This window comes from Gobius niger (genome assembly GCF_951799975.1).
Source record: "Gobius niger genome assembly, chromosome: 14".
Classification (NCBI taxonomy): Eukaryota; Metazoa; Chordata; class Actinopteri; order Gobiiformes; family Gobiidae; genus Gobius; species Gobius niger.
In genome coordinates, this window is record NC_136865.1 from 8,318,531 (window position 1) to 8,336,677 (window position 18,147).

The 18,147-nt window shown below is 40.8% G+C and overlaps 1 protein-coding gene across 7 annotated transcripts in view; it reads left to right on the top strand.

Annotated features, from left to right (window-relative positions):
- thrb (thyroid hormone receptor beta) overlaps nt 1-13,881 on the top strand; it is a 117,240-nt gene extending 103,359 nt beyond the window's left edge. For 4 of the 7 annotated variants that reach the window (XM_079571299.1, XM_079571301.1, XM_079571300.1 and 1 more), the window contains 7 exons: nt 7,222-7,322; nt 7,407-7,554; nt 8,352-8,557; nt 9,851-9,937; nt 10,014-10,160; nt 11,326-11,584; nt 13,365-13,881. In XM_079571299.1, the coding sequence (XP_079427425.1) occupies nt 7,222-7,322; nt 7,407-7,554; nt 8,352-8,557; nt 9,851-9,937; nt 10,014-10,160; nt 11,326-11,584; nt 13,365-13,606 (1,190 nt within the window). In that variant the 3' untranslated portion in view covers nt 13,607-13,881. Of the gene's footprint in view, nt 1-7,221; nt 7,331-7,406; nt 7,555-8,351; nt 8,558-9,850; nt 9,938-10,013; nt 10,161-11,325; nt 11,585-13,364 lie in introns of all 7 variants that reach the window. The other 3 variants (XM_079571305.1, XM_079571304.1, XM_079571303.1) reach the window with 2 other exon arrangements.
- The last annotated feature ends 4,266 nt before the right edge of the window (nt 13,882-18,147 follow it).

The window sequence follows — 18,147 nt, forward strand, 5'->3', positions numbered from 1 at the left end:
GATGCACTGAGTATTTTTAATTACAATTGCATACAAAAAAATGTAATAAAAATACATTAATGTTTATTAGTTTTTTAAAACATAAAATTCTAGTAATGTCCCAGAAGTACTTAACTAATTTCCAGAACTAATGGTTGTTGCCTCAGGGCATTAAAAAAAACATTAAAAGTCATTAAATTAAGTTTGCAAAAAATCAAGGCCTTAAATGTCATTAAAAAGCATTAAATTGGATTCTAACTGGCATTAAATCCAAATTTATTGGACAATGATGACATCGCTATATACCAAAATAATAATCGACCACTTTTCCCAAATCCTAGGAAACGAAATATGCTGCGATATCTCTTTGTCTCATTAAAATATAGTATTTTGGCATTAAAATGGCATTAAAGAGCATTACATTTGACTTGTGTCTGCCTGTATAAACCCTGTATTATGTTATTTTCCATTTTTGTGTTTAAATTAGTTCAAACAAATGAAGCCAATCTATCAAGTAAGTTAAATATTATTCATCAGTGCAGCCAAAGGTTGAAATAACAGTCCCTCTCAAACCGAATGCTGAGCGTCTCCCCTTTGTGAATCCCAGTGTGATTCTAATTGAGACAGCAGATTGCTCCGGTATTGACCACAGCCCTGGCCTCGGCCTCGTCTCAAAGCGCCTGCAGACAGTTGTTAAACAAACTCCAAACGAGATTAACGGGCGCCAAGGACGTCACCTCGTCCAGAAGTTAAACTGGTATCAGCGCGTCTCGGGAAGCAGCTTTGCCCCGACGGCCCGGCTCTTACCAGCTGCTGCATTCAAATCACATCCACACTCGCACATTAGGCTTAATCTGGACTAAGCCTTTTAACTCCTCAGACGCACCGCCATTTTATATCAACTTTATATCGTTTTTCACCACGCCCGGCTTTGGAGAGAGCATGAACAGATGCCAAACATTAAAGATAACTGCTAACGGCTCTTATATTTCAAAAAAGCCTCATAGGTTTTGTTTTGTAATAATAAAAGTAGCCGTACCACTTTCACAATAAGAACTGGACACACATCTTATGATTGTTTGTTCTGGAGCAGGTGAAATGTTATAATATAAATTGGTTACGTTTGTTTGTAACTCCTGGAAAAAGCGGCCGCATCCTTTTTTTCTATAATAAAAATCGTTCATTCATTCATATAATGTGACAGATTTACAATATGCTAAAAGAGAGGTTTTTTTATAATAATAAAAGTTAGATTTATGTTACGACTAATACTGTCAAAAGTCAAAAATGAAGCATGTTTTTTTTACATTTTAATTTAATAAAGACATCAACAACAATCTTATTTCAAGTCAATTAAAGGGGCTGGATGCAAGTTTGCCATTTCATACTCACTACTGCCACCTCAGGCCATATGTGTAACTGCAGCTTCTATATTAATGCATGACGGCAATGTGGACCCGAAGTGACACCTTTTTGAGTGACAGTGCAGGATTTTAGAGGCAGTTGTGGTGAACAGGTCTGAGCTCATTCTACACATTAGGACATGGCTGGAACATGTAGGTGGAGGAAAATACATAATTTTAACATTTTTAAACTCCCTATAGTTCCTTTAAGATTGTTCTGATCTACTTTTGAGAGATCCTTTTTTATTTAAGTACAAAAAACCTTAAGACTTGGACAGATTCCTTGAAATGAGTTTCTCAAATCAGAAAATGTCTTAAGTTCGATGTTCTTTTTATATTCTACATGTAGTTTTTTGCAATGTAATTCATTCTGTTTACTGCATTCAATTTGAAACAAAGTAGAAGCCTCTTCTATGGGACACATTTGTGTTGATGGGTTTGTAATATCAATCCTGGCGATCGCGATGTTGTCACGTCTGGGGGCTGTGATAGGCAATTTAATGCATTCCAGTCAATAATAATAGTTCTATGATAGGCAAAGCGGGCATTGCTTTGCTCTGTAACAGATCGATCATTTTATAAAACAGCGTTAGAGACTTTGATGCTTCAGCTTTTTGCCTACAATTCATCAAAACATCCGGCGAAACAACAGCGATCACTCCATTGTCAACTTGTTGTTCCTGACTTTATGCCTGTACTAATAGGACAAATGAAAAAAATCCATTGGTCATTCAGTATAGACATCTGATCTCTGGAGCAGTTCTGAACCAAGACCCATATGATGAAATGAGAGGCTCTTCAATTGTTGTTAGTTTTTTGTAAGTAAACCAGAATGCGGGTTGAGATGGTGTGAATGAGCAGTTGTGTGAGTGATCAGAAGTCTGTGAGCGGGTCTGTGCATGTTGAACTGTCCGGGTCACCATTGTCACACAAGAGAGTGCCCCACGTCTAATGGGATTACAGTCCAGAGCTCCAGAGCAGCGCCGGTCCCCTCAGACCGAGTTGGGTGACAGCTCTAAGTGGCTTGTGTCATATTATACCTGCACACATAATTACGCGGACGGCCTTTGGTGTCATGTTCCCACCTGCCGCATTAGTGGATTAGGACGCGGTGAAATCAATGCCTCCGCAAGGTGCAGCAGATTTACCAAGAGCTGTGTTATGCTCTTTGGCGTTATCGGTTGTATGTTAATGCACTTCATGTTGGTCAAATGAAAAGACTTTCAGCCATGAGAAGAATGTAGCAGTTTTGTGAATCCAATCTTTTTCAGTTCATGATCAGGGAAAAGATTTACAGATTTTCTGTTTAGAGATGTGTGTCGAGTTGTATCGGCCGCTGGTCCAACTGAAATCATGACATGACATTGATATTTGTGCGTATTTGACCTTGCAGCTGTATGAGTGGTCATTATGGCGCCTTTACTTTCCATCACAGTGGTCTCCAGGATGCTCCATAAGTTTTTCTCTGCTGATGGACCCTCTCCCCAGATAACCTACAAAACAACTGATCCTGGAGCGTTGTAGAGACAACCGTGATCAAGAGTAAACCCCTCATACAGCCGCTGGGTCTCTACAAGGTCAAAACAGCACAAATATCAACTTTTTTTTTCGCATTAAAAATTGCAGATTGCACCTTTAAAGGGGTTGAAGATCATAATATTGAGAATTATATTACAATATTAGGCACATAAACCTATATTATCGTGTTAAGTGCCTACCAAGGCTCTAAACTATTAAATGCAAATGAGTCGAAGCTTATATGGAGCATTACGCTTAGAAAATTGTGGCTGGATCTTTCACAGTGGCATACAGAGGGGATTTTTTTTTTCTCTTTATTTCTGTGAGTGAAGGATCCAGCAAATCCCTGACCGAACGTGTTTCATATTTGTGATTCAGTAACGGTTTTGGTCTGTTCTCCAACTCTACAAGTCCTAAAGTGTGTAAAACATTTTCAGATTGTGGGATAAAATGCTGGTATATCATGCAGTAATTGTATGGTCGGATATCGCTGAAGTGCCAGAGCAAAGTTATCGTTTTCAGTGTCTGTCGCCTAAAGCTCTGTCCATTTTGATCTGATTATCATCTTACGAACTGAGTTTTATAGCCTGTATCTTTTTCTGTTTTTCACGGAGCGCATGAGCAAATGAGATTAGATTATCGGGCGCAATCTGGCGCGTGGCCGTATTGATCAGCCCTAATAAAGCGATGGCGGTCGTGATTCAGAGTTCAGGTCAGTGCACGTCGCAGCGGGGATTTGAGCGCCCGAAAAGGCACTCATCCTCCTCCTCCTCCGCCAGACCACACATCCACGCATCCTCATCCTCCCGAGCGCGTCCCCCCGGACCACCGCTGCGGACCACGGTTAAGACAAATCTCTGCCAGGTCACACGGAGGAGACACTAAAGCTGCAGCAGATGTTCGCCACACGACTGCTAATTAAACAAATGATCAAAACACGCACTCATCGGAGCAATGCCGCCACGACGGTGATTGTCTTTCAAATCAAGAGCGTTGGAAACATTTAAATTGGGAGTTTTTTTCCATCAGCTGCTTTGCCATATTTGTGGCCACCATGAAAGTAACATCCTGTTATAGTACTTATAGCACACAACAGGAAAGTACTAGTCTCTTTTTCTGCAAATCCATTCAAAACGTTTAAAGGATAAAGTCGTAACTAGTGTGAATTCAACTCCTGCCCACTCCTGCCTTCCCGCCTCTTGGCTTATCCCAACTTTATTGAACAGGGGCTAATCAATAAGGCTATAGCAGCTGTATCATCATATCAATCTATCACGCGGCGTGTCCCTTCTGCGCTCCATATTGATTTTAGAGTTACCCCCGGCTCAAGCTCTTAATATCAGAAACTTGGAAATGACTAAACTTGTGCTGATTCGTTTAAAGTCTATAAAACCAAAACCACTTTCGAAAAAGCTGCTGCAAATACGCATGAGTTCGTTCCTGCGCGGGTCGACCAAGGAGACACCCTGACACGACTTGGCCCGGCCGTCAGAGAGAAGCCTTCCCGTCTTCTCGGTAGCGGTAATTATGGCTATATTTTGTCGTGTAGGTGTGTCGGATTAATCCGTAACATGGCCCGGTGTCTTGGGGGATTTGTGGAGTGAAAGATTATCATCGGTCACAAGGTTCAGCTCAGCGTCCCAATTCGGCCGAACGGTCGAGGGCGGGGCCGAGCCGACATGTTTTCGCCGAGCCGCAGATAAAAAACGGTAGCGAGTACGCAATCCCAACAATTTATCTTTTCTTTTTCTTTTTTTTACGGCCCTTTGTGTTTTGTGTTTGTTTGAAAGGGACCTACTTGAGTTATTTTTGTGCTTCGGCAATGTGTCAGTGTTGGCTTTCAGCCGCGAGATCTAAATACAGACTTTGGTAAGCGACCGCTTTCATTTAAATTATTTTTTTACTTTTGCTAATTTTCTATTTTCTTTTTGCCCATTTTTCTCTCTTGTTTATAAATAGTTTCAAGTTTTCTTTTTTATTCACATATTTTCAGGCTTTTTTTTTTACATTTTTTGTTTTTCTAAATTTAAAGCTTTATTTTTCCTACGTTTTTTTTCCTTTTTTCTTTACAAATTCGTTGACTTGTTAATTCAATTTATATTTTGATATTTTTTGCAAGTCGTCCTTTCGTACTCGTTTTTTTTTTCCCTTTATCCCCTGGCCGCACTCCACCATGAACTACTGCATGGCCGACATGTTCGAGCCGCCGCCTCACCCCGCCGGCCCGGGCTTCCCTCTGCACCAGGGGCCCTTGGAGCCGTGCATGTTCTCCGGACAGAGGCAAACTTTCGGGCAGCACTGCGACACACAGGCGCTGCACCATCACCCCCCCATGGTGGAAGAGCAGGCCTGGTCCCCCGCCGCCCCCTCGCAGCACTACTCCTGTGCGTACGCCGGCGCCCCCTCGCTCTTCAAAACCCAATACTGTGACGTGGACAGCGCGTTCGGTCATTACCACCCGCCGGATTACTTCGCCGAGATCAAACCGTACTTTGAGCACTGGACCCAAGGCTCCAGCAAGAAAGGTAACGGTAGAAGTGTGATGTTTCTCCTTTGGATTCCAACTGGCAGTAGATCAAAACGTCTTGGATGATAATGGCACCGCTCAACTTTCTGCATAAGTTTGTCGACAAAAGTCTTAATCACATCCCTCGGCAGTTTTGGCAGTTTTGATTATTTCTTGCTATTACTTGCTCAAAAGTTGGTTGTTGTGTCCAAATTGCTCTTGAATTAGGGCTGAACGATATGGACAAAATGTCATATCTCGATAGTCATGCCAGATATCTCGATATCGATACAATACGATATAACTATGGGTTAGGTGAAAACCAAGAAAAATTTAATTTTCAACCATAATACAAAAGAGTGCAGTTTTATTGATGAAAATCTATATCGTTTATATCTGGCTTTTTCAATTTCAATGTTTTGAATGTTCATATCTCGATATCGATAACAATATATCGTTCAGCCCTAATTTGAATATTGAATTTCTCCTCCCTCCGTATTTGCAAAGTTTAAGAGTTGAAGTACGTGCCCATTCGTTGGGTTTGTGTTATTAAGAAATAGTAGTTTCTATTTAGCTGTGACTTGTATAAATCATGATGTTAGGAGCTGCTGTATACGTTGCTGGGTGTGTGATATTGTCCTGTCTTGTGTAATTGAATTGAAGTAAATATCCAGTAAATATCCAACTTTGGCCTTTGGACGTATTTTTATTTTCTTGTTGGATGCCATTTGAGGACTTCAGGGTCCAGTGGTTTCAAACTTTCAAAGACCAGGTGTTACATCTGCGCTTTTTGACCACATTCGTTTCACTTCGAGATGATTTCATTTCTGCTTCAGTAATGCAGTAAATTCAATGTTTTTTTCTGGTTTAGAAATCATTTACACTCCAAAAATGAGTTAGAATGTTCAAATTCAACATAATATTTTACATTTTGAAAATGTTGAGATTCAGTTGGGTATTTGACCTAGATTATTCCACTTGCTCCGAGATGTTACTGACTCGCTTGTAGTCGCTTCCCTTTTTTTTTTTTCAGGCTGATTTACAGTATCTGTCAGTGGTGTAAGAAAATTGTACTTGACCCATTGGCAGTAATGAAATAAGAAAATATTTCAAGCAAGATTACCTTAGAACCAGTGTAAAATATCATTAAACAAGCACAATATGCTTCGTCCGAGTGATTAGTGAAAACCACTCAAAACCAGATTAATATTCTCAAATCAAGTCATTTAAATACATGCGTAATTACAATTTTTATAGTGTACATCTTGTGTATTCATGATTTAGTCCAATTTAGATGAATTTTATTATTTGCTGGATTATTGGACAGTGATGATTTGCACTTGTCACTTGAAACCCACAAAAAGGCAGTTTGCTTTTTTGTTTTTTTTGAGGTTGTTCTTTTCGGTCCATATTAACAATCCTGTAGTTATTTTAATTTTAAGTTGTTCATCCAAATGGGAAAGACTGGAATATCTAATTGCTGTTGTAACTTTGTCCATTTAACTTGACAGATTGAGACTTTTTGTTTTGCTTTAATTTAACACATGAAGCAGGTCGTGGGCTAAATATTGATCAGGGCAACAGAAGGCTAACAGCTTCTTCCCAGCGCCCCCCAAAAAATATTGATCAATATGAGGATGCTTGGTTTGACAATCTCTTTTTTTTTGTTTTTGTATCTTGCAACGCTCCAGCAAACTAACCGTCTGCCTTTTTTTTAACCCACTCGCCGTTGATTCCAAATGCAGCGGAATCGCCTTTTTAACTGAACGTTCCTCTTTCAAAAAACATCTTTCCGCTGTCCTCTCTCTTTTGTAGGGTACATACCGAGTTACCTAGACAAGGATGAGCTATGCGTTGTGTGCGGGGACAAAGCCACGGGCTACCACTACCGCTGTATCACGTGCGAGGGGTGCAAGGTAAGGAAGTAAGTCTGGAGTAGGCGGCCTGATGCTCCGCTGACGTGGCGACCGTTGTCTGAGCGGGAACGTTCTCTCGTGTAGGGTTTCTTCAGGCGGACCATCCAAAAGAACCTCAACCCGACCTACGCCTGCAAGTTCGAGGGGAAGTGTGCCATCGACAAAGTGACCCGCAACCAGTGCCAGGAATGTCGCTTCAAGAAGTGCATCGCGGTGGGGATGGCCACGGACTGTGAGTTGGAGAGATTAAAAGCTTTGAATGTTGTTAGAGGTCTTAAGTTAGGTTTAATTCTGGCTTTTAGACTTCTTTAGGACAGATATTGAAGTAGTTAAATGTAAAATGGTGCAAGTGTCTCGATAATGCCCCTGTAGGTTATGATTTTATTAAGTGTAGTTATACGATACACCAGCAGGGGGTGCACAACCTACTCCCACTGCTGCATTGAAATGGGAAGTGGTGTTTGAAGAAAAAGCAAAAATGGCAGGATTAAAACTATGGATGCACTGATCCGTTACTGGCATCAGAGCCAGACCTGTAATAAATGTGGGATGAGGTATTGAATTCAAATATCCAATACTGAACCGATATCTGTTATGGCTCAACTTAATCAAAGTGAATTATGTCCGGGCTCATTTTGAAGCAGAATTAGTTTTACACTAACCTTAACGTGCTTTTTGATCTCCGTGTAAAATACTGCAGCGACCAGCAGTATGCTGATGCTAGCCTCAACTAATCAAGACTGAGAACAAGGTTGGTGAAGGCGTGTAGACTTTAAAGCTCAGACAAACTAATGGGTTACTCCATGTGACCTACTAAATATGCAGGATTGGTGGAACATGGGCGAATGAAACTCTACTCCAGGTATGTTTGTCATGAGGATTTGCATGACCTGTATTTTATTAATTTGCATAAGATGCAAAAAGTATGTTCCAAACTCTATTTAGTATACAGTTCTTCAAATATCTGTAAACCTTAAAAATGCTTGGCCAAAGAGACACTGATGACTGGGATTGCATGTGGTGTGTCAGTGGTTCTAGACGACAGCAAGAGACTGGCCAAGAGGAAGCTGATCGAGGAGAACCGTGAGAAGAGGAAGAGGGAGGAGCTGCAGAAGACTGTATTGGACCGAATGGAGCCCACACAGGAGGAGTGGGAGCTCATCCGTATGGTCACTGAGGCACACATGGCCACCAACGCACAGGGCAACCACTGGAGACAGAAACGCAAGTTCCTGGTGAGACGCCCGGTCGCCGCTCAGCGCCGTCACTGTGCTAAGCTCATGTTAGATTGACAAACTATCCAGATGTTTGGTATTTAATGCTTTCAAATGTTTATTCGTGATATGATGCATACTTTGGACAGTATGTGTTATATGATTAAGTGCCTTCATTTACAACACAAGCACAAGTGCTTCCTGTTTACAGGTGTCCACTTTCCCTTTAAAGGAGGTGTGTAGCTCACTGGTGGCCTCTGGTGACTAAAGTATACATTGCAGGTCTACAGACGCACACACCGCTTTCCTTAACTTATAGACATAGGAAATACTGCATACAGTCACTGCTGGTTTGTAAAACCTGCTGTTTTCCATCTTCCCTGGATAGTGCCCATCTAACATACAGAAGACAATGTCGAGCCCGTGTCCTCCACTATTCCTTTCTGTGTTAATACTTCATGTGTTTGTATCTCCTTATAGAGTGGGGAGAATTAGCTGGACCACAGACACACGTGTGTTCTCCGCATTTATTTAGAAATGGACCTTTCTTTTCTAGTCTCTCATAAGCAATGATCTAAAATCACTAATGACTAATACTTGCTTCACTGGTGCCTTCTCATTCCTCTCTCTCTGCAGCTTTTGATTTCACACCTTTGTTTTGACTAATTTGCTTTTCTCTCATGTGCAGATTAAATTGTATTGCTGCTGTTTAATTGGGTTTTTATGGCAACACCAGGACAATGGAAACAAGTAACTCAGGGATAGAATCTGCCTTTTAACATGTGCGCGAAAATCTTGCAAAGTTGTACAAAAGTTCTTCATTTGTAAATTGGTACAATCCTAAAGCACAACCGGCCAAATCAGTTTCTAAAGCACGGACATCACACACTTTTATGCTCTCTCAGGTACTATATTGGTCGGACCCTCTAGTAATGTAATGTTTACTCCCATAAATCAAGAGGAAATGTGTTTCTCTAAACAAGGGATTAAAATAATCATTAAACTATAAATATGGCCTGACTAGTTACATATTTCCATTTTGTTGCATGAACGGACTTTCACATCATACATTTGGTGTATACGGTGACGTCATTGCACATCTGCAATAATATATTGGCGTAATCAATAGTATGTATCCGTTTGCGTTCGCTTGGCCCTGTTGGATTATGCCTGACCTGTGTGTTGCCATAGAAACCCTGCTGATGTGGTGTTGCTCTCTCTGCTCTCTCTCATGTGTCTTCAGTTTAACTTGTTTCTTTAAGTTGACACGGGTTCTTCATTGAAACTTCACGATTCCTGTTGATTATCCAACAGGTCGAGGAAGCTATGCTTCTAAATGAAATAACATGTAATTTATTCTATACTCCTGACCAGAGTGGAGCGGGCGCGAAGGAAGATAAGGTAAGACAAAGTCATTCTCTCTTCATAATACCGCGCTGGTCAAAGCTAACAGGTGCCCTGCTGTGTGTGCCTGCAGCCCGAGGAATTTGGTCATGCATCAATGGTAAATCCTCCTGAGGGAAACAAAGTGGACATAGAAGCCTTCAGTCAGTTTACAAAAATAATCACCCCTGCCATAACCCGAGTCGTGGACTTTGCCAAAAAACTGCCTATGTTTTGTGAGGTAAGGGCTGCTTTACCAGATCATGCATTTGGATGGGTGGGTTTGAGTCCAGACATTAGATATAAAAAAGAGGGAAATAATCACTAATCACAGTGGTGGTAAGTAGAATCCCATGGAGGAACATGGAGTTCTCTGCAGAGAACAATGTGATGCTCCCTCGTTAGCCAGTTACACATCCTCTTCAGCACACTCCTCTGTCTGACCTGTGTTTGCGTGTGCAGCTGCCTGGTTCTGACGTATATCTGTGTGTTTGCGTGTGCAGCTGCCTGGTTCTGATGTATATCTGTGTGTGCAGCTGCCTGTCTGACACACATAAATGCGTGTGTTTGCGTGTGCATTTGCCTGGTTCTGACTTATATATGTGTGTTTGAGTGTGCAGCTGCCTGTCTTAAGTATATCTGTGTGTTTGTGTGTGCAGTTACCAGGTTCTGATGTATATCTGTGTGTGCAGCTGCCTGTCTGACACTCATAAATGCGTGTGTTTGCGTGTGCAGCTGCCTGTCTTAAGTATATCTGTGTGTTTGTGTGCAGCTGCCTGGTTCTGACGTATATCTGTGTGTTTGTGTGCAGCTGCCTGGTTCTGACGTATATCTGTGTGTTTGTGTGCAGCTGCCTGGTTCTGACGTATATCTGTGTGTTTGTGTGCAGCTGCCTGGTTCTGACGTATATCTGTGTGTTTGTGTGCAGCTGCCTGGTTCTGACGTACATTTGTGTGTTTGTGTGTGCAGTTGCCTTTCTGATGAATATTTGTGTATTTGCGTGTGCAGCTGCCTGGTTCTGACATACATTTGTGTGTTTGTGTGTGCAGTTACCAGGTTCTGATGTATATCTGTGTGTGCAGCTGCCTGTCTGACACTCATAAATGCGTGTGTTTGCGTGTGCAGCTGCCTGTCTTAAGTATATCTGTGTGTTTGTGTGCAGTTGCCTGGTTCTGGTTCATATATGTGTGTTTCAGTGTGAAGCTGCCTGTCTGATGTACATTTATGTATTTGCGTGTGCAGCTGCCCGGTTCTGACGTATATTGGTGTATTTGCGTGTGCCGCTGCCCGGTTCTGACGTATATTGGTGTATTTGCGTGTGCCGCTGCCCGGTTCTGACGTATATTGGTGTATTTGCGTGTGCAGCTGCCCGGTTCTGACCTGTGCTTGCGTGTTTGCGTGTGCAGCTGCCTTGTGAAGACCAGATTGTCCTGTTGAAAGGCTGCTGTATGGAGATCATGTCGCTGAGAGCGGCAGTGCGGTACGACCCGGAGAGCGAGACGCTAACATTAAACGGAGAGATGGCGGTGACGCGGGGCCAGCTGAAGAATGGCGGGCTGGGCGTGGTCTCGGACGCCATCTTTGACCTGGGCGTGTCCCTGTCCTCCTTCAACCTGGACGACTCAGAGGTGGCCCTGCTGCAGGCCGTCATCCTGCTCTCGTCTGGTGAGAATGCATGAAGGCATTAAAATCACAAAACACCAACATGCCCTCAGGTAAACTGACAGAGGCGCGGCTGCACTTCCCAGTGCTCTCACTGCTGTAGTCAACCACTTACTGACACACATATTACCTCACAGTCTTTCATCCAAGTACTACCCAGGCCTATCACCGTTCAAAATGGCATCTATTGTCATAATTGTACAAAATGATTATCTACTGCAGGGCCTTAAACTGCATTAAAAGTCATTATATGAATAAGGTCAAAATTTAAATATCATTTAAAAGTAGTAAATTGGATTCAAACAGGCATTACATCTGAATATCTTAGTAAAGAATGCCATTGCTTGACTATTTTTCTTGTATACTGTAAAAAGAGCATGATCTTAAACACATTCACCTGCTGTTGTGGTGAAATTATTTCTTAAAAGTTGCTTCTTGTATCCAACTTGCTTTAGATTGTCACAATTTCCTATCATTCCTCTGTTTGATGGAATGTTTGCAAATCTTAAATGAAATTAGGGCAGATTTTTTTTTTAAAGTTAAATCTGTCTTGACCTGGTTAACTAGGGCCAGACCTCAGGTTGTAAAGGCTTGTCACAAACCATGGTCCTTTGCACCAAACTTAAAGCAATGACTCTTATTAAACACTTCAAACTTACTCTATCCTAGTATGGTCTCTTAATTGGCAGTCACATCTTAATACACGGATCTTAACTAGCACGTATACAAGGCAGTATATATTCTGACATGAAATCCATACCAAGCCCTCATTAATCAATAACAGTTTGTACAGTGTTGGCCTCAATCAATGCGGTGTGCGGCACCTCCCTCAGATCAATACGACAGTGGAGTCCAGAGTTCTGGCCCATCTGTCCCGGCAGCGGAGCATTTACAGTGGCAGTCTGTCCATCAATACTGCGTGACACCCGCTCAATAACTGCTACTGCTACAGCTCAATACCCGGCAAAACTACAACATGTGATGAACAAGACATAACAGTGTCACCGATGAGCTCTTTTATTCTTTCAGTGACTCTAAAGTGGATAGACTTAACCAGGGCATCGAAATCCCAAGATCCCAAACCCAAAACTAGAATATATTGTTCATTTTGTTGACTAAACTATTCCAGCATGTTCATATATTTTTAGTCAAAGTAGTAGTAGTAGTTTTTTTTTTTTTCCCAATTCAGTTGAATTTTAAGTGTTGTGCAGTGAGGCGCGTGGTAGTGGTTGATGTGGTCCTCTGCAACTGGAGAAATCGAGTCAAAACAAGCTTCCTGACTTCTAATGTGAGCTTGTAGTTTAACACTGCAACTTTCATGTGTTCAGTGTGAGCTGTCAGTGTACTCTGAGTAACATAATAGCAAGAAAAATGCCTATAAATGCTATAAATGATATAAATGTGATATAAATTATGTATAAATATGATATAAATGCTAATAAAAAGCAAATGTACATGATTTTATAAAACCAAAAAGCCAATGTTTAGCTTTCATCTCACAGCACTGAATTTAAATGGTGAGCTCAGTTAATCTGTAATAAAAGACCTTTTTCTCTGTGTGTGTGACATGAAAATCCCCACATTCCGATATAACAAGCACATGAACACAAACCAACTGGGAACAATGACACCACATCAGAAAACAAGATCCCCAGTTCACACGAATGCAGCATAAGCAACAGACCTGACAAAAAGTTCAACAAAAATAAACCAAACTGTAACAAATAGAAAACCCCCAATGTATTAAAGAGTGAAAATCTCAAACAACTCTTTCTCTGCGCAGACCGGCCGGGGCTGAGCAGCGTGGAGCGGATCGAGCGCTGCCAGGAGGAGTTCCTACTGGCCTTCGAACATTACATCAACTACCGCAAACACAAGTTGGCCCACTTCTGGCCCAAGCTGCTAATGAAGGTGACGGACTTGCGCATGATCGGTGCCTGCCACGCCTCGCGCTTCCTCCACATGAAAGTGGAGTGTCCCAACGAGCTGTTCCCCCCTCTGTTCCTGGAGGTGTTCGAAGACTGACCCGCAGGGGGCGCCTTTATTTGTTTGTGTGTGTGTGTGTGTGTGTATGTGCGCGTGCGTGCATGTGTCTATCTGTACGGATGGAACCAGCCAAACGCCCAACTCTCCAACTCTGAGCACTACTGACTTCATTCCGTAGAGTAGAGGAGCAGCTCTGTCCGGGACACCAACCATTCCCTACAGCGCCGCGGGTACATGTGAATAGCACTTGTGTTGGACTGGGAAATGATTTGCGTCACCAGATTTGGAATTTTACACTTTGATTTTCTTTTGACCTTTTATTTAAAAAAATATTCAAAACTTGCATCTGAATTGATATCAAAGACTCTTTAGTTTACAGTTTTCAAAGTGTTTTTTTCTCTTAGGACTAAAACAACTAATCGATTAATAGTTGCCAACTATTAGTAATTAATTAATTGTTTTCTAGTTTACACAAACTCAAAAAGAGCAAAAATGACATGAAGATGTTGAAATTTTTGTTTTTAAAGTTAGGGTATGTAGAGTGTGTCTCTACATCTCATTTGTGTCTATGTCTCAGGACAATTAGCCAATCAGAAAGCAGAATTATCTCCACTGTTATTGAAAATAATTGTAATAATAATAACAATAAATAACGCTTTTCTAGACACTCAAAGACGCTTTACATTGCATTATTCATGCACACCATACTCGGTGGTGGTAAACTACTATTGTAGCCACAGCTGCCCTGGGGTAGACTGACGGAAGTGAGACTACTCACTCAATATATTCACCCAGGCTTCCTGGTGTTCCCAAACGGTCTCCCATCCAAGTACAAACCAGGCCCTTCCCTGCTTCGCCTCCGAGGTCTGACAGGATCGGGGAGAGCAAAGGCGGTTTGGCCAATAAACATAAAAGGACTTTCTAAAACGTCCTCAATCCCAGCTCCTGTCCCCGATAAAGTCCCAGTCAGTGCCAGTGCTGCCTCCAGTCCGTCACAGCTCAGTGGCTGAACCCCCTTTCAAATGAGGAATGGCCTGTCCACACTTGTGTTAAGTGTTCATGCGTAGCTTTGAGCAAACCAAGTTTAGCTGGAGTGACTTTTTAAAGCACTTAGAGCCTCCTAAAAATAACCACGTTAAGTTTACTCCATCAGTGTGTCCTCAAGCGCTGCCACTTTAGCTTTATGTATTAAAAGGTTTGAAAAAAATGTAATGTGCCTTTCAAAGCCAATTAATCAATAGTACAAAATAATCTGCAGATTAATCGATTACCAAAATAATCGTTAGTTGCACCTCGAAAAGCAATGTCTGTTTCCAAACAGTCACATATTCAGTGTCAAATTCACAGTGAAAAAAAACAATTACACCTAATAGCCTGGATATCAATGCATCAGTAATGGATCTAAATATTAAATATTCATTACTATATCAAAATGTATATTCATGAAATATAACACTTTGAAAAATCCATCCCTCCATCTTCTTACACATACCCGTGTTGATGATGAAAACTTTCAGTTTCTGTTTTTTCTTATTTAGTGCTAAAAATATTCACGTTTAAAATTCAAACTCTCTGACACAAATCATTTTCCACATCTTTGTCGTCCTTTTTGTTCTCCGTTTGTTTTGTTATTGCAGATATAACCTCTCACACCTCAGATTTTTGAAAATAGTTTTATTATGTGTGTCCATGATTGTACAGTTGGTGTATTTTTGGTGATATTTTTTTTTTTTTTAGACACATACTAGGAAAAAAAAACATGCAATTTTTCTCTTCTTAAAATGGCTGCTCAAGTTACTCATTTCTAGCTACCGAATCTCTCTTCCCGCCTGCTTGCTGTCGGTTACTAACTGTCGTATATACAAGTCGGTGAATGCAATCTGGTTCAGTTTCAGACCCGTAATACTGTAAACTCCGAGACCAGTCGATCCTCACGTAATCCTCAGTGCAGTAACACGCAGGTAGTTTTAGATGTTGAAATTAGATGTTGACTTTTGTTTGATATCCCGTTATTCAGAAAAAGAGTGATCAATTAAAAACAAAGTCCCAATTCGCATGTTCTAGATGCAGCTCGATGCATGCACTGTAAACACTACATAGCAGCACTCTACTCCAAACATTTTTACTGATTCCCCTTTAAACCGTAGTGGTAGATATAGATGATGGTTGAAGGCTGTGTCCAATTTCACTAAATCTACGCTGTTCTTCCTCTGAACATGTTCAAACAAATCTTAATCTCTTTACAGATGATTTAACACTGCTAACTTTAGTTGTGTCCACCTGTCTATCCTACAGCACCAGGTTCTATCAAGGAGACTCGAACAGACATTTTTATTTCATGGTTATTTAAGAAATGTGTTTTTAAAAAAAGTGAATAAATATTACAGAACGTCCTATAAAAATCTTCAAATGCAAACTATAGCCATGATTCCAGAAATATCTCTACAAAATTGACTGAGTGATTTTGGACACAGCCCCTCACTCCAAAAACAAAAGTAACCTGGAGAGTTGCGAGTGTGCTTTGCGGGCTAACGGATCCAAAATACCAGACAAGCATTTCTCGAGAATCTAAACTTACTGGCCCACCGCTGAAAGGCGTGATAAATTGGCCATCTGCTCGCCCGTTGTACTAAAATCTGTCATTAAGAACTAGCAAAAGGCTCGACGCTCGAAAGAAAAATAACAGGGCCATCGCGGTAGCATTTCTTACGTCCGAGCGCGCGAGGACTATATAAAGCACATAAATGACTCTGATGTCAGGAAAAGACAATCATTCAGTCTCGCACGCTCACTTTGTTCTATGTGACAGCGACACATGCTGTGCCAAAAGCAAGAGTGCTGTTTCCCCCCGCGCTGAGTCCTGCAGGCTGTCGAGAGCGCGATCGCACTCGGGGGCACTTGTTAGTCCGAGCCACTTAACTGGGAGAGTTCTATCAAGGTCATGTCATAGTATAAGTCACAGAGATGTGTTTTTGTTCTTTCTACTACTATCCAAGCACAGGGGAATATATATATATATACATATATATACGAATACTGACATCATGGTGCTAGTGCTAACAAACATGTAATAATGTAATATTCATTAAAGTACAGCATTTGGTTATGAGCGCATGCATACACATAGTACTGGAATAGATATTATTGATGGGCAATGTGTCCGCCGTGATTATCAAAATTAACTCTAGAATTATTATTATTATAGCAAAGAATTATTAGTGTGAATCTATAAGTTTGTATGTGCCTGTGGAGGACCAGAAACAACTTGCATACAGAGACATAAATACAGAAGTCCATAAATGAATTAAAAAAAAAAAAAGACATAATTGAAAAATGTGGAAATACAGACATGTAAATATATAAAACTATATTTTTTGGAATCATAAATATGTTTTTCAAATATATGTATAATTATTTTTCAGTGTAATATGTATGTAGTTGTCCCCCCCCAAAAAAAACATTGATTAATTTATAGATTTCTGTATTTTCTCTTAATTGTCCAGGCAGTTCTGGTCCACCGTAAGTGTCCTATCATAAATATTTTATGCAAGCCCCCTCATTTTCAGCGGATTGATTTGAAAGACATAATCTCTCTCTATCTTAAAATTCTAATCCACAATTACCAGAAAACAAGGGAATATATTATTATGTCTATATCTTAACATCATCAAGTGTCTTAAAAGTAAATGTAATATTATAGCTTATTATTTGGTAAATATTCATTTTGAAATGTACAGAACAGTTCCTGATTGCCTCGACATGTGTAGACTTTAAACCGAGCATTAGGTCCATTTTGAAATAGACAATTTAACCAAACATACAATTTGATAAAAAACAAGATTATTGAATGTGTGTTTTGAAGTTCAAACATAATATGACTGAAAAATAATTGCCAGTTTAGCATAATATGTCCACTTCTTTCCGTACATAGACCGTAAAACAAGTCCGGGGATAGTCGGTAGCCTTGCCTGTCAATAATATCATGTTTAAGGTACAGTGCAGTACTGGTTTGTATACCGAACTCATGTATTAAAACCATAGCCACTCTGACGTCCTGGTGGGGAAATTCTGTCCAAAAAGAGAAGAAAAAAATAATAGAAGTGATCATCAGTGCGCTAAACGACGCCGGTGAACTTGTGAAATTGTAGCGCTATTTCATATTTCATTCTTTTGGCTGGTGTGCTATTGTCATCTTCTTGTTTTCTGTGTGCTAATGTACAGATGTGACAACCATGGGCTTTGTAAATGGCGCTTTGGGAAGCTTCTCACACTACTCCTTGAAAGCAGCTTGTGTTTCTTTTCTCCTTTCTGTGAAGTGATGCCTTTTTTTTATCAAAGCAATAGATATTTTTGCTGCAGTGTTGAACGAGCCGGACCTCACATACACACCTCCTGTACAGACTAAATAAATGCAGAGACAATCAGAGGGAGAGTCGTGGGGAGAGGGGGCGCCCCTGGTGGAAGAGGCATTGATCATGTTTACGTACACCATGGATTAGCTTCTGTAAATGTCACCATGTTTACGGCAGTCGTTTTAGCCTGAGTCTGAGCCACATCTTATTGTATAAGGTCTTAGAAGA